The 19,812-nt window shown below is 37.4% G+C and overlaps 1 protein-coding gene across 1 annotated transcript in view; it reads right to left on the bottom strand.

The window, feature by feature from the left end:
• Positions 1-19,422, bottom strand: part of PPFIA1 (protein tyrosine phosphatase, receptor type, f polypeptide (PTPRF), interacting protein (liprin), alpha 1) — a 58,163-nt gene extending 38,741 nt beyond the window's left edge. Inside the window, exons 1-2 of the mRNA XM_010192864.1 lie at positions 18,910-19,422; positions 17,580-17,843 (exon numbers count right to left, since the gene is read on the bottom strand). Of these exons, the coding sequence (XP_010191166.1) occupies positions 17,580-17,843 (264 nt within the window). The 5' untranslated portion in view covers positions 18,910-19,422. The remainder of the gene's footprint in view (positions 1-17,579; positions 17,844-18,909) is intronic.
• Positions 19,423-19,812: the final 390 nt, after the last annotated feature.

The raw sequence follows: 19,812 nt of genomic DNA, 5'->3' as shown, positions 1-19,812 counted from the left end.
AAATAGAAATAGTCTCATTGGAAAAAAGATTCAGTATAGTCCCTCTACTTAACCAGAAAATTACTGCAAAAAAAGTCTTAATTTCTTTTCCTTTTTCAATTGCTAAAGCAAAAAAATTCTTTAACATACTTAATTATGCTCACAAGTATTTCACTGCAGTATTTCATTTGCATCCTTAAAAAAAACCTGGCCTATGATTTTCAAGTAAAAATCCTTATTAAAACAACCTGGTCTGAAAATGTAGCTACTGGAACTTTTAAACACACAAAACAAACTATAAAATATTCCTGAGAGCAAGGTAAACCAAGAAAGAAAAAAAATCTTACTTCAAACTTCACGAGAGCTGATGGAAAAAATGACTATTATGAGCGTTCCCTGCAGAACATTAACTCATGTCCAAACTCTTCCTGTACCTTCAACATCCCACCTGCGGGAACTTCCAAGACTCCCAGGTGTACATCCCTTTTGGTCAGATACAAGCTTAGGTAAACCAGAACGCAGTTCTAAAGTTGCAGCTCTTCACAGGCCTTCCCTACTTATCTTTATGTATTTGATAATGAAGTACTACTGAAATTATTAAGAGTACTAATAGACCCAAAATATTCACGAGAGCTTGATATAAACTTGTTTTCTTGGTGGTATTTTTGAGCCTTTCAAAATAATTTTAAGAACCTTCAAAATGCCGACATCAAAATTCACAAGCATTGACATTACAAAATTCTTCAAAGGACACTGGACTGGCATGGAACATTCTCTGTTTTTCCAGTCTCTACCTCAAGTCTCAAGAGCAGGATCAAAAAAAACCACCAAACAATAAACACTACCATTGTTTTGTCATAGTTTCTCAAGTTAAAATCACTGTATAGCATTAGTATATATTTTCTTATCTAAGACATCTATAAGCATCTTCTGTAAAACAGCTGTATGTTTGAAAGGAAGTCTATTCATTCTTCAAGTGATTGTAGCACACACAGTTCTATTCCATTGCATACTTCAGTGCAAATACAAATTGTAGCACACACAGATCATAATTATGACCATCATGCTGTCAGATGACCCAAAAAAGAAACTCAGACAGGAATTTATATTGCTGCTGCATAAACAGACTGACACGGATTTCTGCCATTGCATAATACCTCCATTGCTGTTTGTTTTGACAAAATATAGGTGCTTTTGAGTCCCATAAACTGCCTAATAAAAAGCACTTGAATGTCCTTAGTTTCAGTTGGCAGTGCCAAAAGACATGTCCTTTCTAGTTTTAATACTTACCTTCAACAGCAGACAATTTGTGATTTCCTCAAGCAGTTCAAAAGGAGAGAAGCTATTTGCAACTTTATCATTTCCAAAAAGTTCGAGTTGTCTCATAATTTCTTTCTTGACATTAGATGAATGTACAGAAAGAATTAAAGGAAAAAGAAAAAACCTTTCCTACTTTTTTGTAATTAAGAAGACTGAGAACATCTAATGAAATTCTGCTCCGCTTCTGGTTGCTATCAAAATAAATACCCAACTCTGAGGACTGAAAAGAATGGGACTCGGAGTAAGAACTTTAAGGCACTTTCAAGAATCAGTCAGAGAGTGCTAAATATACTAGGTAACTAACTCCTGTTGACTAGAATGTACTGAGAAACATCCATACTCTACACTAAACTGAAATGTTTACTGAAATAAAGTAACTTTCTGAATGAACGGAATCATTCCAAATATAACACCCTTGCTGCCAGGAATAAATACTCTCAACAAAAAGCTAAACTGAGCAAGTTTGATGTTGCTCAGTAATACATTTTCTGTTTTGTTGGGGTTTTTTTTTGTCCACAAACTCCACGATTTTTTGAAGCAGCAATATTTCTTCTGCATCAACCTTCAGAACTGACCTTCAACTTCTAGTATTTTAGAGGCCACACCACAAACATCCTTCCAGAAGTTGGATCAACAAGTGTCTGGTTGTCAAGCCCATACATTTCTGATATCTGAGCTGGCAGCTACTTGGTTACCTGTGAGATCTCAGTCCAGGAACATTACAGCTTTCAGGGAAAAGGTTCTCTTTGTTTATTACAAGCGTAATTTATAGGTTCAACAGATAGTAACATCACCAACCAATAAATGCTACATGATAGGACAGACAGCATTTAACTTAGGGAAAACTTGAAAGAAACAGAGGTAACCCCTGGAAGTCTGTTAACATAAGCTGTGTATTAAGGATGCTCTACAGATGAAGAACTAAGTTTGCTTGGAATTTGCTCAAGCAAAAAAGTTTATTCCATAATAAAATGCAACACCACTCTTGAGTGCATAAGCAATCACAGATTACAGGTAACAACATGACCAGAAAACCTATAAATGGATGAAAAGAGATAAGAAAAGAAACATTTTAAATGCAAAGAAAGTACTGTTACAAGGGTAAGATGCAACTGCTGCATCTTTACGAACAACTCTACCAGAAATATGCAAGTGGAATGTATCTGTTTTATCTCCAAATAATGTTTTGGTTTACTGTTAACATTCTGTTCTGTAGTCTGCACATCAAACAAACCACTCAAAAAACTGAGAAGCTGAAGAGAGCACGCGAAGAAAATCTGGGGAAAGTGGAGGCCATCAGAGATGAGAAACCAATGGAATCTGAGATAAGTTTCCATCGTGTTATTTACACTACATATAAACCACAATTATTCCAAATGATGCATGCATGAAAATGACAAATAGCCTTAAAACAGTCAAGGAAAACCTAAATATCTAAGCTTAACAGGGTATTTCATAGCCACTTCATTCTAAACCTTAGGGTTATAGGTAGCATGCACTGACCAATAACCGCAATGTATTTGGAAGTTCCTAGCAAGCAAATTTTTGTACCTATTAAGTCACACCAGTTCAGTTTGGTTTATTTAAGCGAACAGTCAGAATTGTGAATTAGTTCAAGGGTATGTACAGTTGAAACCGTGAAAAGAATTAAAGTTTTAATCATTAAATCCAGCCTTCCAAGAAACCATACGCACTTTAACAACAAGAAATCCAGAAGAAACAAAAAACACCACAAATTGTGCTTTGCCTGTTCTGCGTAATAAATCAGATTGCTTTCAACCTTTCCATGTCTCTGGCATGTACTAATGGGAAAGAGAAAAATCAGTCTAGAGCATGACAAGAAAAATATTTTGGTTTTCACCTAGTGAAATTAATTTCCAGTAAGTATCAAGCAGTCTGGATTTTCTAACCTGCAAATATAAAACTTTTATCAAGCATTAATAGAATCGGTTCTGTGAAATACGTTTATCTTTCATTCTCAAAAACCCCAACGACTTCAAGTATTTTCCTACATTCTTTTTTAAGTAACATTAAAACATGGTTATGTCAAACTCTTGCATTTCAGAGCATTTAAAGGGTTTTCAAGCTCAAAGTAGCTGTTTCTCCAACTACAGCTAACTACTCACAAGAGCGAGAATACACTGTAGCTTATAATACAATTAATGTATCGATCTCCTTTCCTATTTCGCCTTATGCATAAGATGTTTTATAACTCAAAAGACCACTACCAAAACACTGGAGTAGATTTCTTTACTATTAAAAACATTCTCACATTCCAACTAGTGGCTTTGCAAAAGTTTAAAACATTTAATACCACCTTTGGTTACCTCTCAGAAGTTTGTGTATTCCTTGACTCAAAAAACACGCCTTTCTTTTCTCTAGCAAAAACTGTAACACTGCATGAAAACACTCGGGTGAATACTGATCCCAATTGACACTCTGTAAGTCACCTTTTATCATTCCAGCTCTCTTTTTTTTTTCATACAGTATTCTTCAAGCTTACTTCCTGGACTGACCTATCTAGGCTCTGTCATTAACACTGCTCAATCCTAAACAGGCAATTAATTTTTAAAGTGTTTACCGTTGCATAATGTTATTACTCTGGAATGAAACTCACAGTTTCCAGTCCACTTTGGAGCTCAAAGTAGAATCAACTGCCCAGTGTTTGAGAAGCAATGAGCAAGAGAACTCTCAACTCACAGCCAGTAGGCACCAAACATATGCCCAAGAGCAAAATGGAAAAGCTTATAGTATGACCAAGTCTCCATGGTAATAAATAGGTTTCCAGTTACCATTCTGAGTAAGTTGCTTAAATTTATGTGCAGGGTTCACTCAGCCTGAATTACAAAGCCCTAAATCCAGACTGCATTGCTAGGAACTTTCAGGACAACGCTGCTTATTGAAGTGAAAGAAAACAAATGAAGAAGGGTGGTACTTGGCAGCTTTGCAAGACGAATGCAGAAGTAACAGGAAAAGGGAGATGGAAACACATCAGTTCCATGTTCTCCCTCCTGTAGTTTCCCCTCCCTGATCTAATACATTTCTGATAGACATTTCCTATTTGGGGCAGGGCGGGGGGAGGTAAAAGTACCAGAATCCAAAATGTGGCTGGATCCAGCCTCCCACTGCTTAAAGGATCAGAGGTCTTCCTTCCACCACACTAATCAACACTCAAACTTCATACACACTACAGAACTGTTTGGAAAGTGAGCCTGTAAGCCCTAGTACAGAGCAAAGCACAGGTCAAAGGCAGGTGAACAAGAGCTCTCTACCTTCAAATCATTAACTACAACCTGTATAAACCACCCAGACTACCAAAATCATTACCGCTTACACTCTTGCATTTAATTTTCTCTAAACCCAGCAAAACAGTGCTGCTATATATACAAGACTAGGGGCAAAACTGTATCTTTGTGCATCCCTGGAGAGCCAACAATCACCAATTATAGACTGTACTTTGCACTGCAGAGTACACATGTCAATCTCTGAGCATCTTCCAAGCTCTCCCATTAATTATACCTACATACAACACAGGGAATTCAACAGTCACATATGCAACAAATGATTTCTACAAAAAAAGTTGCCGCAAGTCAAAACTAAGCCCCAGCTGCATCCTCTTTTCTTCAGTGCTAAACCAACCTCTTTTTATGTCTGTGAAATTAAGGAAAGAGAACATGAAGTAGTTTAAATAAGTCAGAGAATTTCATTCAGTTACTTCTCTTTAGGTCTAACAACTTCCAGTTTGCTAAGCATCTTCCGTTGGGAAATGAGCCTTGCGATCATTGAAAGATTAAGAATCCATCATTTCTCCAAGTAGTTTGTTAATCTTTTCATCAATCTTAACAAATCATTGCCAGCATCTGAGGCTTGTTCAAAGTATGGTAGATCACACAGGGTATATTTTCAGATAACCCAGAGTGGACACAACCCATTTTTACCACAGCCTTTTTAACACAGACTTTTAAACTGCTTTTAAGGCTACAGATGTGCATCAAAGATTATGTATCAAACCAGTGAACTATACCGAAGTACTGCCCTTTGCAGGCTTCTCCCTGCCCCTCCAAAGGTTTTCTCTAAATAGCCAACTGGGGAAGAAACCCTGCAACTTAACAGCATGCCCAGAGGATTAACAAGAAATAAAAAAACTGAACACTAACTAGAAACAACAGCTTCTAGTTTTAAGCTATTTTCTTCTCTTATCTTTGTAGAATACTTCTTAAAAAGTTGACCCTACTCAGGTCAATCTTCTGAGTAAGGAAGTCCAGAAGCAGAACCATTACAAGAGCTGTAAGATAAAAGCTGCCTAGCAGCAAGCATAGGAAAAATACGGAAGAGCTCTTCAGACTTGCATGAAACTTAGCATCATATTATTCATACGCAGCAGTGGCAGAAAGCCTTCTTCCATCACACGGCTAGAATCTTTTCCTTGCGGTGGTTATGCAGAGTTCCACCTTAGCTGCTCCTGGATGTACAGGAATACGTACCCTGAAAGGGCAGATATGGCACAGAAGTATTCAAAACCATACCAAGCTGGTTCAACTTGGAAAAAATGTACAAGATCAGCTAAAATGTGTATTAGGTAAACTGTAGTCATCATTGAAAAACTGGATCTTCAAGTTGGGATGTGTCTAGCTACGTCACACAGAACTGTGTCTGCTGAGACTGGTCAATGCAAGAGTAAGCCCTTCCAATACTCCACCAATCCAACTGCCAATACTGCAGAAGAATAGTTTACCTTAAGACAGAAATAAGTTTGCAGTACGCAGGGGGAGGAGGGGTGGTGGTGGTGGAAAAACAAATGCCTCTTAGTTACACTCTGAACCAGTAAATTCAAAGGGTTTCGCAATGTGAATTACCACATTCCTGCACCCCTAGCCTAGTCTATTTTGATTAGTAACTAATACAGTAAGCAGCAGCACAACTTCTTAGTTGTAGCTTTAGGCATCTCCATTTTTGGAGTCCATGTCAGTGAAGAAACCCACCCACACCCATACCCACTATGGCAATAGGAGAATACAGTTGCACTTAATTAAAGAGGAAGAATCTTGCATTACCAGTTTGACAAGGTATGGGACAAAACCAGTCTCCATCTTTAATATGGCACTGTAGAGATTCCATTGAAGTTTTTCCTCTCCACATTAAGCTGGTCAAGATTTCCCGGGATCCCATAAAAGATTTCATAGCATACACAGTTCCTCAAAAATGCTGAACTATAAAACAACTGCAACATATGCTGAGAAAATTTAACAAGTTCAGTATTTTTCCTGGGACCTCTAATTATGGAGGTTTAGCAGCTACTACAAAAGATATAGCAAGATCTTTTCAGTTGTAAGCAGCGCTCAACTGTCAGCTTCTTTGGGAAACAAAAAAGAAAAGTATTTTTCTGTATATCAACTCTAAACATACTGCACTCAAAAAATTGCACAATTCTGGCTCAGCTGACTTTTCATATTAAATTCCTATGGTTTTTATGAACTAAAAATTGTTTAATCCTAAACACTGAGTTCTAGCATGTTTAAAAAATTAATCTTCACATGACTAACACTTCACTTTTTTTGGAAATAAGACCCAGGACAAGATCCGTCACGCATGATTATTTCAGTGACAAGACACTTCTGCTGGCAAAAACTGTAAGCAGCAGCTGAGGCACTGCCCTGCCCTGCTCTAATCATTCATCTCAGCCTCTGGTTGTCAGGCTGAGTTCTGTGGCTAGTAGTTGTAAAGTACTTTTTTCACATTACGGTAGAAGGGTGTGCTTGGGAATATCTGAATAAGGCTGGCCAAGCCACCCCATTAAACAAGCATCAACTTGTACTCCCCCCTCAGTGCTTTCCTATTATATTTTTTTTTCTGCCAAGTGATGAACACTTCACTCTTCTAATTTCAAACTTGTTTAAGCAAGTAATACTCAATGAGGACATTTTTTAGGAAATTCGACTTACAGGCTCTTTACATTTTATTTTTCTGTTTCTTTGTACTCTTATCAGCTCAGTTTACACGCTAAGTGAATTTACTGGGCTAACTGAAGCTAAGTATATCCAAATCTGCAATATTCAGAAAAAATGCAACTGGACCGTTCCTGGGGAAAGTTGTTCCATTTTTACAAATAAAGGCAACTCTAATGCCCATGTAAAAAAAAAAAAAATATAGTTTCAGATCTTACAACAGACGAGTCTGCTATTTAAATACAGAAAAACATAACTCAGTAACATAAATTGTCAAAGAGTTGTTTCATGGGGGAGGGGAGTGTTAAGCTTTTCTTAATGTTCAAAGTAATTTTTTACCTGCCACAAAAGATATCCATAATCCACAGTGCCAAAATTCATAACTACCTGAACCAAGAAGCATGTTACATCACAGAACAAAACCAGGGATGTGAGTAACACTAAAAAGGGCAGAGAAGGAAAAAGAAAAAAGAAAAAAGAAAAAAAAAAGGACGAGGACAGTCTGTTAATACGCTGTAACCAGAAATAAATGTTGGAGAAAAAGATGGACTGGTGAGGAACCTGGTCTGAGGAAGAGAAGAAGCTCCTTTTCCACACTGGGCTACAAACAAGGCAAAGATGATGCAACTGGGAAACCCTGTAGCCTTCTGCTTAGTCGAGAGAAAAGGCATGCTGGGCCTGTTTCTCCTCTACCTCCCAGGATTTAACCTTTGATAACCATCACACAAAATACAGAAGAGCATTATGCAGTCCCTAAAGTCCACAGTTCCAACAAAGGATCAGAGTGACACCAATGTAAGTATCAGCACAAGTTACAGGAAGGGAAAAGGACAGCTTCTTTCCTGCATGGACAAGCAGCAAGAGCTAAAATCCTAAAAAGCTTTTTCATTCCCACTTTACATGAGGTAAAGTAATTCCAAATTTCTTAAAACAAAGGTTCAGCTTTGGGAAGATAAAGTTGCTGAATCACACCCTCAAGAGACATTCTGAAAACTCAAACTGCATGTTCTACAAGAAATAAATTACCAGATGCACCTGCCTCGTGTTCTTCAACACAAAGCTCAAAGAACGTTATGACCTTCCAAGCCTTTTCCCATGAATTACAGAAAGGTGGTAACAGTGCATAAAAAATATATTACTCAGGAATAAAAGAAAGAAAAAAAAAAATCAGTGCTGTTCTGAAGCATCTTTTAGTCATTCACCCAAATGTATTATGTCAAAGAGAGAGCTTTGAGGAGGTATTCAGAAGTTAGAAGTTTACCTAAGACACACAAACATACAAAAAGCCCAACCAGATTTACCCATACATCCAGGACTGCCCCCATACATGCTCTTCTGCTCCAGTCTTGGTCTCTCGGGTGTAGTCATCCCTTATACCCATAATTAGATTATCTGAAAAACTTTTACTGCTACAAGTAACTCTGAACAAGAGAATCCCATTTAAATTTTTAAATAACCTTTGATGTGGGTCAAAAGTTTTTTATTTCTGGCTTTCCAAATTAAAACACAAAAGGTAGCCTATGTCTTAAATCCTAGTAGAAGCAAGAGATTCAAGTGTGATACGTCAGTTAGGACTTTAAATACAATACACAGCAAAACCTTAAAGAACATAAAAATAAAATAGAAAAAGAGTAAATCCATGAGTCTTACTCAAGGACAAACTACAGTGAAATGTGCAACTAGTAACTGAATTTAAGTCCAGTATTATTCACTGAGGTAAACAGAGACCCATAAACCCCACCATGTCACAGAGCACCATTTCAGCGAGCAGATTCCCCATTTACAGATAGGGGTGCAAAGAAAAGGAAAGTTTTGACTGTGACATTCTATCGGCAAATGTACACACTGCTAAATTATTTTTGTGACGGGCTTAAATAAGACATTTGAGAATCCACAACTCAAACCTACAAATCCACAACTTAAACCCTGCCATTGATCAAGCCGAAGTCCTTCCAGATGTATACAGCAGACTTCCCTTTTCGCTCATTTTTTCAAAAATCATTTTTATTTACTCACTGAGAAGGTTTTCCTGTCAAGTATTCTGTGAAGCACACAATCAAACAAACAAGCAATTCCACTTTCAGATCTCTCTCTCTCCTTTTTCAGTGGCTTCTTTCATGATTGCACTTGAAAATTCAGAAATAGGACTAAAACAGCTTAATAAAATTGGTTCCTATTTACTGAGGTAACCACAGATCCAGTACCATTAATATAACAGGAATTTACGATCCTCTTTATTGATTAAGTCCTCTGCACATTAGAGGAAGTTTTAGCTTTTACACCAAGGATTTGAGTAGCCAAAATTCCTTTCCAAGTCATTCAAAACAAACACCATTTCTCATTACAGGAAATTGTCAATGTTGAGACGACAAAGATTAATAAACTTCATCAACTGCAAGGTAGTTTCTTTACACGGACACTCATAGTTAGATCTTTCAGCTACACACTGAGCCAGTCTAAACTTCATACAGGTCAACACAAAAATTCTTTGTTTAAAATGCAGGTGGCTTTCGGTTTTTCGGGGGGCGGGGGGGTGTTTTTGTTGGGTTTGGTTTTTTTAAACTATATAAATTATTCAGCTACCTAAGCTTATATAAATACATCTTTATACTGTGCCCTATTCTGTAGATCTGAGGTGTGAAAAAAAATAAATCTCACTTCTTTCAACAGAAAAGAGTTTATTAAGCCGTGGTCAACATTCTTTGCTCATTTTTACCAGATATTCTACCCTGCACTTCTTTATAAAAGGTAAATACACATTTAAAAACAATGTTTCCTTGCACTTAAACTGAACAGAACCAAATTTGCATATGCATTTATATGGGAGGTATGATTAAAAAAAAAGCAAGCACTGTGCTGCAGAATATTTCTAGACAATTAGATGGGATACAGAATTAGTATATAGTAGATATATATATATCTACTATATACAGTAGATACCAGACTCTACCATGTACTAGCAATAGCAGTAAAGCACAACACAGCATGGCTCAGAGCATATCCAAATAGAGACTACTGTTCAATGGAGCAGGGGGAAGAAAATAAAGTAAGGAAAAAAAAGGCTGTCCACTTTCTTATCACAACAAGGAGCAAACACTTATTTTTCAAGTGGAAGTTCATTTTAATCCCCAACAAAACTTGAAGGATATGCACATCAAATTTTTCAAGCTTTTTTCCACATGGCTCTTGTGTAAGATCTGCCCTGAAAATATCTAATTATGCTTAATACTGGTAGTGTAAGGATCTGTTCATTAAGGAATCCTGGAACACTTCATAGAATTTCTAAAAAAAAAAAAAAAGACTATATTTCTGAACATTTGCATTTCTAAAGGCATAGCAATAAATCATATGAACGACAGGAAAAGATATGTTGACTGTTCTTATCCATATGTACCCATCAAAAGTCACAGTATATTTCAGATGTGACCAAAATTACATTCTTTAAGATTCTCACTACCATGCTCAAAAAAATGTATCCCGAGTAGACATGAACATAAACATAAGAGTAAAATTCAAGGCTAGCCACTGTGGAATAGCAGAATTAAGCAACAAAATGTCTCTTCCTAAAAATAATGCTACAGCTCTAGCCACTGCAGGAACAGGCCACAAAGCCTCGTCGTGCCAATCAGAAGAAAAGGAGCTGATTATCAGTAGAGTTTATATGAAACCCAAGGTAAAGTCTGAAATAGATAAAAGTCATAGGCAAAAAACAAGTTAACCAACCATTCACATCGATTTACAGAGAACCTAAAAGGAAAACAACACATCAGAACGAAACCAAGCATTAACTTTAGAAAGTATTGCAATCACACTACTCCTCCAATTCTGAATGCATGGACTAGGAGAGTAATCTCCTCCAGTGACCTACAGAGAAGGACTCAGCTCCCTACACAATTATCTGGAATTTACAAAATGCAGAAACGGTATTTCCATACATTTCTGTTAAAGTCCAGTTGGATAAAAAACTTCACTCCACTCAACAGCAAAATAAAAATTCTTTCAGCCTGGAGAATGTGAAAACATTTTTCCTGGCAAGAATTGCCACACGCTTCTCTGTTTACACTTGAATTCACAGGCAGACTTAACAAAAAATACACCTGGAAAGTTATGAACACCTAGATTACTTGACACACACAATGCAAACTTATCCCTTCTCTGTATTTGTACCTTGAGATCCATATGCACTAGAGATTATGGTATTTTCTAATATATGTCAACAGATACTTGTCAGCCTTACAGACTTAAAGTGACTTAAGCTGCCTAAATTGCTAAAAGCAGCTTACCTGATGACTTCTATCATATTCCTTTAAAGAAGGAAAATTTTTAAAAAAGCAAAATTAAGTTAAAGTGTATTGATTGAGTATATTTTTAATATGTGTGTGTGTATATATATAGTATTAATTGAGTATATATATATATAGTTAAAGTATATTAATTGAGCACTGGGATGCAGTGCTAACTTAGGAAGTACAAAAATCAAAATTACCGATAGACAACTAAAATGTTCTCTCTAAAAACAATGTTGTTAGAGAACTTGACTTAACTACAAGGGATCTACATATGTTAACACAAAATATGTACTCTTAATTCTAAGATCACAGAATCGCTCGGTTGGAAAAGCCCTCTGAGATCATCATGTCCAACCGTTCCTGTCTACCCCCTAAACCATATCCTTAAGTACCTCGTCTACCCGCTCTTTAAATACATCCAGGGATGGTGACTCCACCACCTCCCTGGGCAGCCTGTTCCAGCTTCTGACAACCCTCTCAGTAAAGAACTTCCTCCTTGTCTCTAACCTGAACCTCCCTTGGCACAGCTTGGTGCCGTTTCCCCTTGTTCTATCCTCCATCACCTGGGAGAAGAGACCAGCACCCACCTCTCTACAACCTCCCTTGAGGCAGTTGTAGGTGGTGATGAGGTCTCCCCTCAGCCTTCTCTTCTCCAGGCTAAACAAGCCCAGTTCCCTCAGCCGCTTCTCATAAGATCAAATCCTATAGGAAGTAAAACCAACATCCATCTCTCCTAAATAAATACCAGAAAAGAGAAACTCAAGTCACACACCAGTGGCTGTTAAAACACTAAGAACCTGTAAGGGGTGGGGGGAAAATGTGGTTTTAATTCATGTTTATTGAAGAATTTCTTTTTTTTTCCTTAACATCCAGATGGAAATTGCAATTATGTAGCCACACTGAATCTTTACGTCTTGCTAACAAACATCTTCAAAAGAGACTTTAGTTACATTATTTAAAAGAACAGAGGAAAAATACAAGGGCTTGCAGATGAAGAATTCTCAAAATACCAAAATAAACACTACCTGGTGTACCAGAGGCTACAGTCAAGTTAGCATAGCTGAGTATGTGAAGTTCACCTGGTTTAAATACACCATACATTTTTAAAACAGCTTGATTATAGCACTTTTCACCCAAGCTTATATCCAGCCTGTTTGTTAGACTGCAAGTTAGCCTACAACACACCAAACAGTAATAAAGCCATTATCAAGACATTTGTACATAGTAACAGAAAAGTAAGAAAAAATAATCACTAGCTCATCTTTCAAGGCTACATCCACAAATCACGACTGAAAACAAACAGAAAGCATTTCTGGGAAGTCACTAAAACATTCTTCCTACAAATAAACTACCAAAAATAAAAACAATCGGTTTAGACTTCATAAAATCTTCTTATTAAAGGGACTGATGGGACATCATAACAGCACTAAAGTTCACCAAAGGCGGCTTTCATTCTAAATTTAATCTAGCTAAAATGTCTATTTGTAATAAAGATAACCTAAATTTAAGTACAGTATAAACAGCAAGTTGCTAACAATAGGCAAGCAGATGTCTGCTGGGGAGGGGTGGGATGTTTCAATAAACAAATTCACCCAAATGTATTTAAATGAGAAACAAAGAAGTCAGAACAAATGCTAGAGACTTGGCCCTCAAACTCCAACATATTGTTGAAGTGTAGCTACTCCTCTTTTGACCCCATCATAGAGCACACCTCCAGGTAACTTCCTATTCTGAAGGTTTTGGACAAAAGTTGTGTTACTATGCCTTGCAGAGAAAGAAATGTTAGGGAAGTTGAGGTTTACTGATACTGTCATTGAGGAATTCTGAACATTAACTCCTATCTCCAGCTGACTTCAAAGTAGTGTAGATAAAGACAAATCTGTCCAGTAATTTACTAACAGTAAGAGCCAAGTAAGATTTAGCAACCGAAACTCAACATAGACAAGACTAAAATTACAGCTGTCTGAAAAAACAAAGGAAAGTCACGTTCATCTCTGCTGTCAGAATGGGATGACAGAAACAGAGGCCGTCTGCTCTGACATACATTTGCACATCTGAAATCCTTTCGCATCTCTTACTCCTGGCCACATGGTGCTCTGCCGAGATTCATGTCTTTCATTTAGAAGTCAGTACCACATCTTGCTAAAGTAAGAAGTACAAGCTATGTCAGCTCAAGGCTGAACAGTTATGAATACTGTAAATGCAGTGACACAAAATGCTAAGGAAATTTCAGTTGCTGCAAAGTTTGGCAAGCCCTCTCCTTAATGTACTCTCTGCAACTGTGTTCTTCATATCCCACACAATCTAAAAGCTCATTTCTACATCTATGACATCCTGTATTACTTAAAGCTTGTCTGGAAGAAATCCAAATAACACCACTATTAAAATGGCAGCTAAATCCTTACGTTCATCATTACAAAACAGCACACGGGCAGTCTTCAGACCAAGCGTTTAGATATTTCTCACATGTGAGACATCAAACAGCATCTCTGAGACTGTCTAAGGAGCATCATTCTACAGAGACAGACCTGAACTTTATTGAATTCAAATATGAATGGATACACACTATTTTTAATTCAAGTGTGCAGTAGTGATAAATATTTCCCATAGCTAGAATGCAACAAAAGACAGCCTGCTGGAGACGCAAGTTAAAACGGGCAACCTAGTAAAGTTGAAGCCAAACCATAATTATAGGCAGCTTTTTTAGTTCCCTCCCCCCACACTTAACTCCACATTACAGCACAGTGCTCTTATTTACACAGATGCACATAGCCTCTAACAAAGTTCTCATCTGCCCCCATACATATATTGCTGAATACTGAAATTCTGAGCGTGACCATCACAAATACAGAAAAAACTCTTTATTTACCTTGCATAGAAATGAAAATAAAGGATTATAAATTTAAGACCAATAGATAAGAAATACAAGATTAAGATGGATCTTAAGAGTGTTGTTGTATTACACAAACCTTGAATTTTGCAGAACACATAGCATAATTCAATCCACTAAGATCATAATTAACTCACAACTGAATGTGTTTACATTTAAAATAACACTTCTCTAAGTTCACAAAGTTAATTTTCATTTTTTCTGTAAAAAATTCTAGGAAGAAAAATCAAATTAAGTTCTTGCAAAGCAATTTGATTTCATCAAGTTCATCTTCCAAGGTCAGATTACAGTTTGACTAGGGTAATCTGTAACAGAAGGTAACTCCCAGAAAACAAAAAGCATTGCCAAGAATCCAGCTATTTTATCAAGACCATGTTGATGTTTTTCATTTCCAGCTGTCCATACAAGAAAAACTTGTCAGTTTTACTCTGAGTAAATGTAACGGATAAAGCACATCTACATTGCTCTTCTCTCTGTGAATCAGACATTCACAGTGAAAGTCTTCTTACTCTAAAGAGCTGTTTCAGGTTTATGTGGGCTAGAACCAATGCCTTTGAACTGCTCACTGACCACCACACTACAAGTACTCTAGAAAAGTCTACCTCTCTGCCACTTCAGAGAATCTGCATCACTCCTGCAGAAAAATGGCATTTACTTTTATAACCTACAACATGCGCAAATACACAAGCGCTGATTTGCTATTTTGTAACTATATGCACACCAGTATGAGCGTCTTCCCTATACACAGAAACTTGGTGAATGCAAGGATTTAAGTACGGGGATGCCATTAGAAATCGAGAGTCCTTATGCTAAAAAGAGAAGTAGTTTTGGTACAGAAGCAATCAATCTGGCACTTCTTTTATACAAGGAGTTTCCATCAGTCATCAGAATGGTCCAACTGGCTGATTTGGCTAAATATTTAAAACAGGACAAGTGTAACCACAAACAATTCAATTCAATATTCTTTAAGCTAAACTACTCCAAAATCAGTTACGAAGAGGTGATACAAGCTACATGCCAAGTCTGAGGGTGAAATAATACATTGGCTACATAAGGACCAGGCAATTCATGCAATTATACCAGTATTTGTGCAACTAGTTAAATTGATCTTCACATCTTTTTCTACTAAATTGAAAACAACTACTATGATAAAAACAATTAAAATGCACACTACTAATTCCCCTTTCCTGAAAAAAATACAATGCAGTTGTCAGTAAATTTAACGTTATCCTGCTTCTACCCCTCCTTGAAATCCACAGCTAAGCAATGGGTCACTTGAGACAGTAGTTCAAAAGAATGCCCACCTTGAAATAATTACCAAAAAAGTTTTAATAATTTCAAATATTACAGCCAGCACAAAGTTTATCTAGTGAATACTTAGTAGAATTAAAAAAACACCACCCACAACCCTCTCATTGTTTCACCTCATCAGAAATTCACATCTGTGAAGTAACTGACTCTTTACCATAACAAGAAAACCTTGTGAAATACAGATTTCTGATTGTAGTAAGAAGAAGAAGATATTTTTGACTTTTGAAAGCACCATCAATTGTCAACTTCCACCGTCATTTGAGCTTAAGCACCACTGAGGACAAAAGTAGCATAGTTTCACACCATTACAACACTATTTTTCAACAGGGATCTACAAAAATCTGCTGTATGTTTATGTAAAATTGCAGTAAAACTTCTCTCTCAACTGAACTATAAGACTTGCCTTCCTACAGATTTCACATGAAACCATAAAACTATGTCATACTTGAAAATGGGATTATTTTTTTTTAACTGTATTAATCTTGTAGAAAGACACAATTACATGTAAGTAGCTTACTGGATTTAGGAAGGAAAGCTGAGAACTGGAAAGGGAAAAGATGTACAGTACAGTTTAGAGCTTGGGTGAGGTATAAAAGTTTACAGATCATGCCATTGGTTAATGGCATCCATTAATGCAGCAGACCTGAAGCAGCAGCTAAAGAGAAGCCATGATTATTATAACAAAAATACAAAGAATTATTTTTGCCTGATTTACTACAAGGAGCAGCAAAGGTTGGAAACTTCTCCTTTCCGATTTCCATCATACCACTGTAACAGAACTAGATTAACATGTATTACCTTTTAGTTTCTACCCCTGAGTAATTGCCAGTACCAATTAACATACGAAGAGTCATACAGTGATTACATTATAATAAGCAGTGGAAACAGAAGGGTTTAAAGCCACTGTTTTAAAGGGTATAAACAGTAACTACAGTATTTATGGATATGTAAACATTTGTAAAGATAATAAGTATTCTTGGAATAACGTATGTAAGTATAACATCATCATTACACACTTGGGACAACAACCAACCATGCTAGAAAGTGTAAGGCTATCAACAGTGAACTGAAAGTGGCCTCTGCTTTGCTTACAACCAAATGCTTTTCAAAGTGTTCAAAGTTCAGTTGTATTCTTTTTAACTTAAACGGATAAAGATCGAGAAGTTCTGCAGACACGCATCACCGTTCCTAACTACACGCTACTGCCCCGCATGCCGTCTGCTGGTGCACTGCATCCTCCAGAATTCACTAATGAGTAACTCTTAGCAAGGCAAAAAACAAACACCCACATCCAAACAAATCCATACTCCCCAAAAGGAACTAAATGAGTTAAATAACACACTTGGACTTCTACACTGCCATGACAACTCAGCATGTATTCACAAGGTAGCATTCTTAAATTTTTCAAGTTTTTCAATCAAAATCCATAATGGTATCAGAACAGTCTGTTTTCTTTCTCAGAATGGCCTATATGTAAATCTTAAGCATATGAATGCATCAGGCAGTTAGAAACATTTGAAAAAATACTAGCAACAGAGAAAGTCCATCAAGTTCTATTAAACAAAAGGATACAGATATATATGACTTCACACTCAGGCTAAGCCAAAAAATGCCAGAAACCAGGAAAGCATGCTGGAGGGAAAGGGCTGTTCCCTGCTTGCACTGCTCTTATACCTTTCTCTAAGTGAGCAAGCACCAGCGGATATTTCAAGAAAGTGCTATGCTAGAATGATCTTCCTCTAACATAACCTGACTTTGCATTAAATTAAATACACAAAAAGCCAACAAAATACCACAAATAACACAAAAATTATTGAAAAATTACTCCTTTCAAAATGTCTGTACCTGTGGAAGTGCAGTGTTGAGCTGTCTCTGCAAGGAATCTCTCTCATGACCAACTTCATGGAGCTTGCCCTGGGTCAATGCCAGCGTCTCCTGAGTTTCTCTTAGTGTTTCCAGAAGGCGATCCCTTTCTTCCAACATGGACACCATTAATTGCTCAAAATGCGAATCAGCATCTGACTGTAACGGGGAACCTGAACCATGGCCTCCATTTCCGCCAGAGGGAATCTCTGCCTCACTGATGGTTGGCATCACCTCACACATCATCTTGAAACAAAATAAGATAAAACAGAGACCATAAATTTAAGTCAAACAAATCTAAACAGGATAAGCAAAGCAACTTTGGATACTACCCATAATACCAAGCTAGCTTTCCCATCATCCCATTAGCATCAGCAAAGGTTACCAACACCTTAGCATTTGCCACTATTTCATTAAGACTGCGGGAGAAAAGGTATACAAACAATTTAATCAAGGCATCACTTCATAATGAGAATCTTTTGACTTCTTGCAAAACCAGATTTTTACAGCTGTGATTTCATTCTAATTGATTTATACTTGTGTTGAGAGTAAACTGCTGCTGAGATCTTTTTAAAAAAATAAAGATAAGGCATGCAGCATGTCACCAAAAATTATACACTTAAACCAGTAACTGATACATGGCATACTTTAAGAATCATTCTCTGCTCCCTCCAACACTTGAAATATACAAAGATAGTATCTAAAACAGCACTTCAAGCTTACGCTGGCTGTCAAAAGTCCATGGTAAGAGTCTATGCTAAATCCAAATAGTCCAGTTCAGGAGACACAAGTGTAAAGGAAGTGTAAAAGAAAAAAAAAAATCATTATGAAGTGGTAGAAACTGTCACTGTGGATAATAAAAGGTAAGCAAAAATATACAATGAACAATGCAAACGTAAATACTGTATTAGTGTTAACCTGGAATAACTTTTAAGAGACCCTAACAGATACGTACAAGAGGCTAATGCATCAATTTTTTTAAAAAGCACGGAAAAAACCCACTAATTACTTCACAGTCTCACTGAAAAAGTAAGACTTCTAAAGTTCTTCAGACAGCCTCTCAACATCGCAAAAATACAAAAACTTAAGGCAAATGAGAAGAAATAGTTCTCTCAACCTCTCAGATACTACCAAGTCTGTTCTCAGTCTTAAATTTTGCACTGGTACCTGAACATTTTAAAGAAAAATTAAACTTATTCTGAACCTTAGAGTGGGACCTCTCAACCCCGTGAAAGACTTGGAACACTCTTCACAACACTTTCATGCATGATTATCATGGGCCCTATATTTTCAACATCACCAAGTTATTTACCTTGCTCAATAAAATCAAAAGGCTTGGAAAACGGGCCCCAGGTTTCCTGCAGTACCAGTTCTTCTCTGTTTTTAGTAATTTTTTGTTACCCTCAAGAACCTTTCAGATTGCAAAGCATCCATTCAGCTCTAGTCCAATGTCTATTTAATCGAAACACCCCATGCACATGAAAACAAATAAACCTGCCAAGAAAATAGCAGATCCAGTAAAAAGCAGCAACAGCTTCAGCTAACCAGCCAAGTCTCCAGAACAGAAGAATGTGAAAATAAACTGTTTCAGCTTCCCATCCCTCTATTAATGGCCCATAGGTCCCACAACAGCTGGGATGGGGGAATCATATGCTGAGGATAAAAAAAATATGTTGTCTGACGCAGTGTTGCAACAAGCTTCAATAGTTCATCGCTCATAAATTCCACTCAGGTCACAATCGCATTATTAAACAGAGTATGGACAGCATGGGAAAACGGCACGAGCTTTCTTGTGAAGGATTTAGAAAAGCCTCCCTTCTTTTCTCTTCTAGTAATTCCAACGGGAGGGTCTCCTTTCAGTTTCCTGGGTCTTGGTTCAAACATTTATAATCCCAAGAGCAAGACGCTGGTACCGCGTTGGAAGGCGAGAAGGCAGACCTGTTGTTTCCTCTGCGTTAGTCCCCCACCCGTTCTCGCCCCGGCCGGTCCCACTGACGATCTCCAGAACCGAGATATCCAGCCGAGAAGGGTAAAGGAGACCCGTCGAGAATGGAGAAACAGCGCCCGGGAAGCGCAGGCGAGGGAGGAAGGCCCCGAAAAGAGATGGGGGCACCGGTTGCTTGCCGCCCGGCTTTCGCCGCTCCTCTTCCCCGCGGCAGGGCCCGACAAACAAAGATGTTGACCGAGAAAATAGGGCTTTTCAGCTGCCCCCCTC

The sequence above is a fragment of the Mesitornis unicolor genome, unplaced genomic scaffold, assembly GCF_000695765.1.
Source record: "Mesitornis unicolor isolate BGI_N332 unplaced genomic scaffold, ASM69576v1 scaffold111, whole genome shotgun sequence".
NCBI classification, from domain to species: domain Eukaryota; kingdom Metazoa; phylum Chordata; class Aves; order Mesitornithiformes; family Mesitornithidae; genus Mesitornis; species Mesitornis unicolor.
Note: the sequence above shows the minus strand (reverse complement) of the source record. Positions and strands in the feature narration are given on the sequence as shown.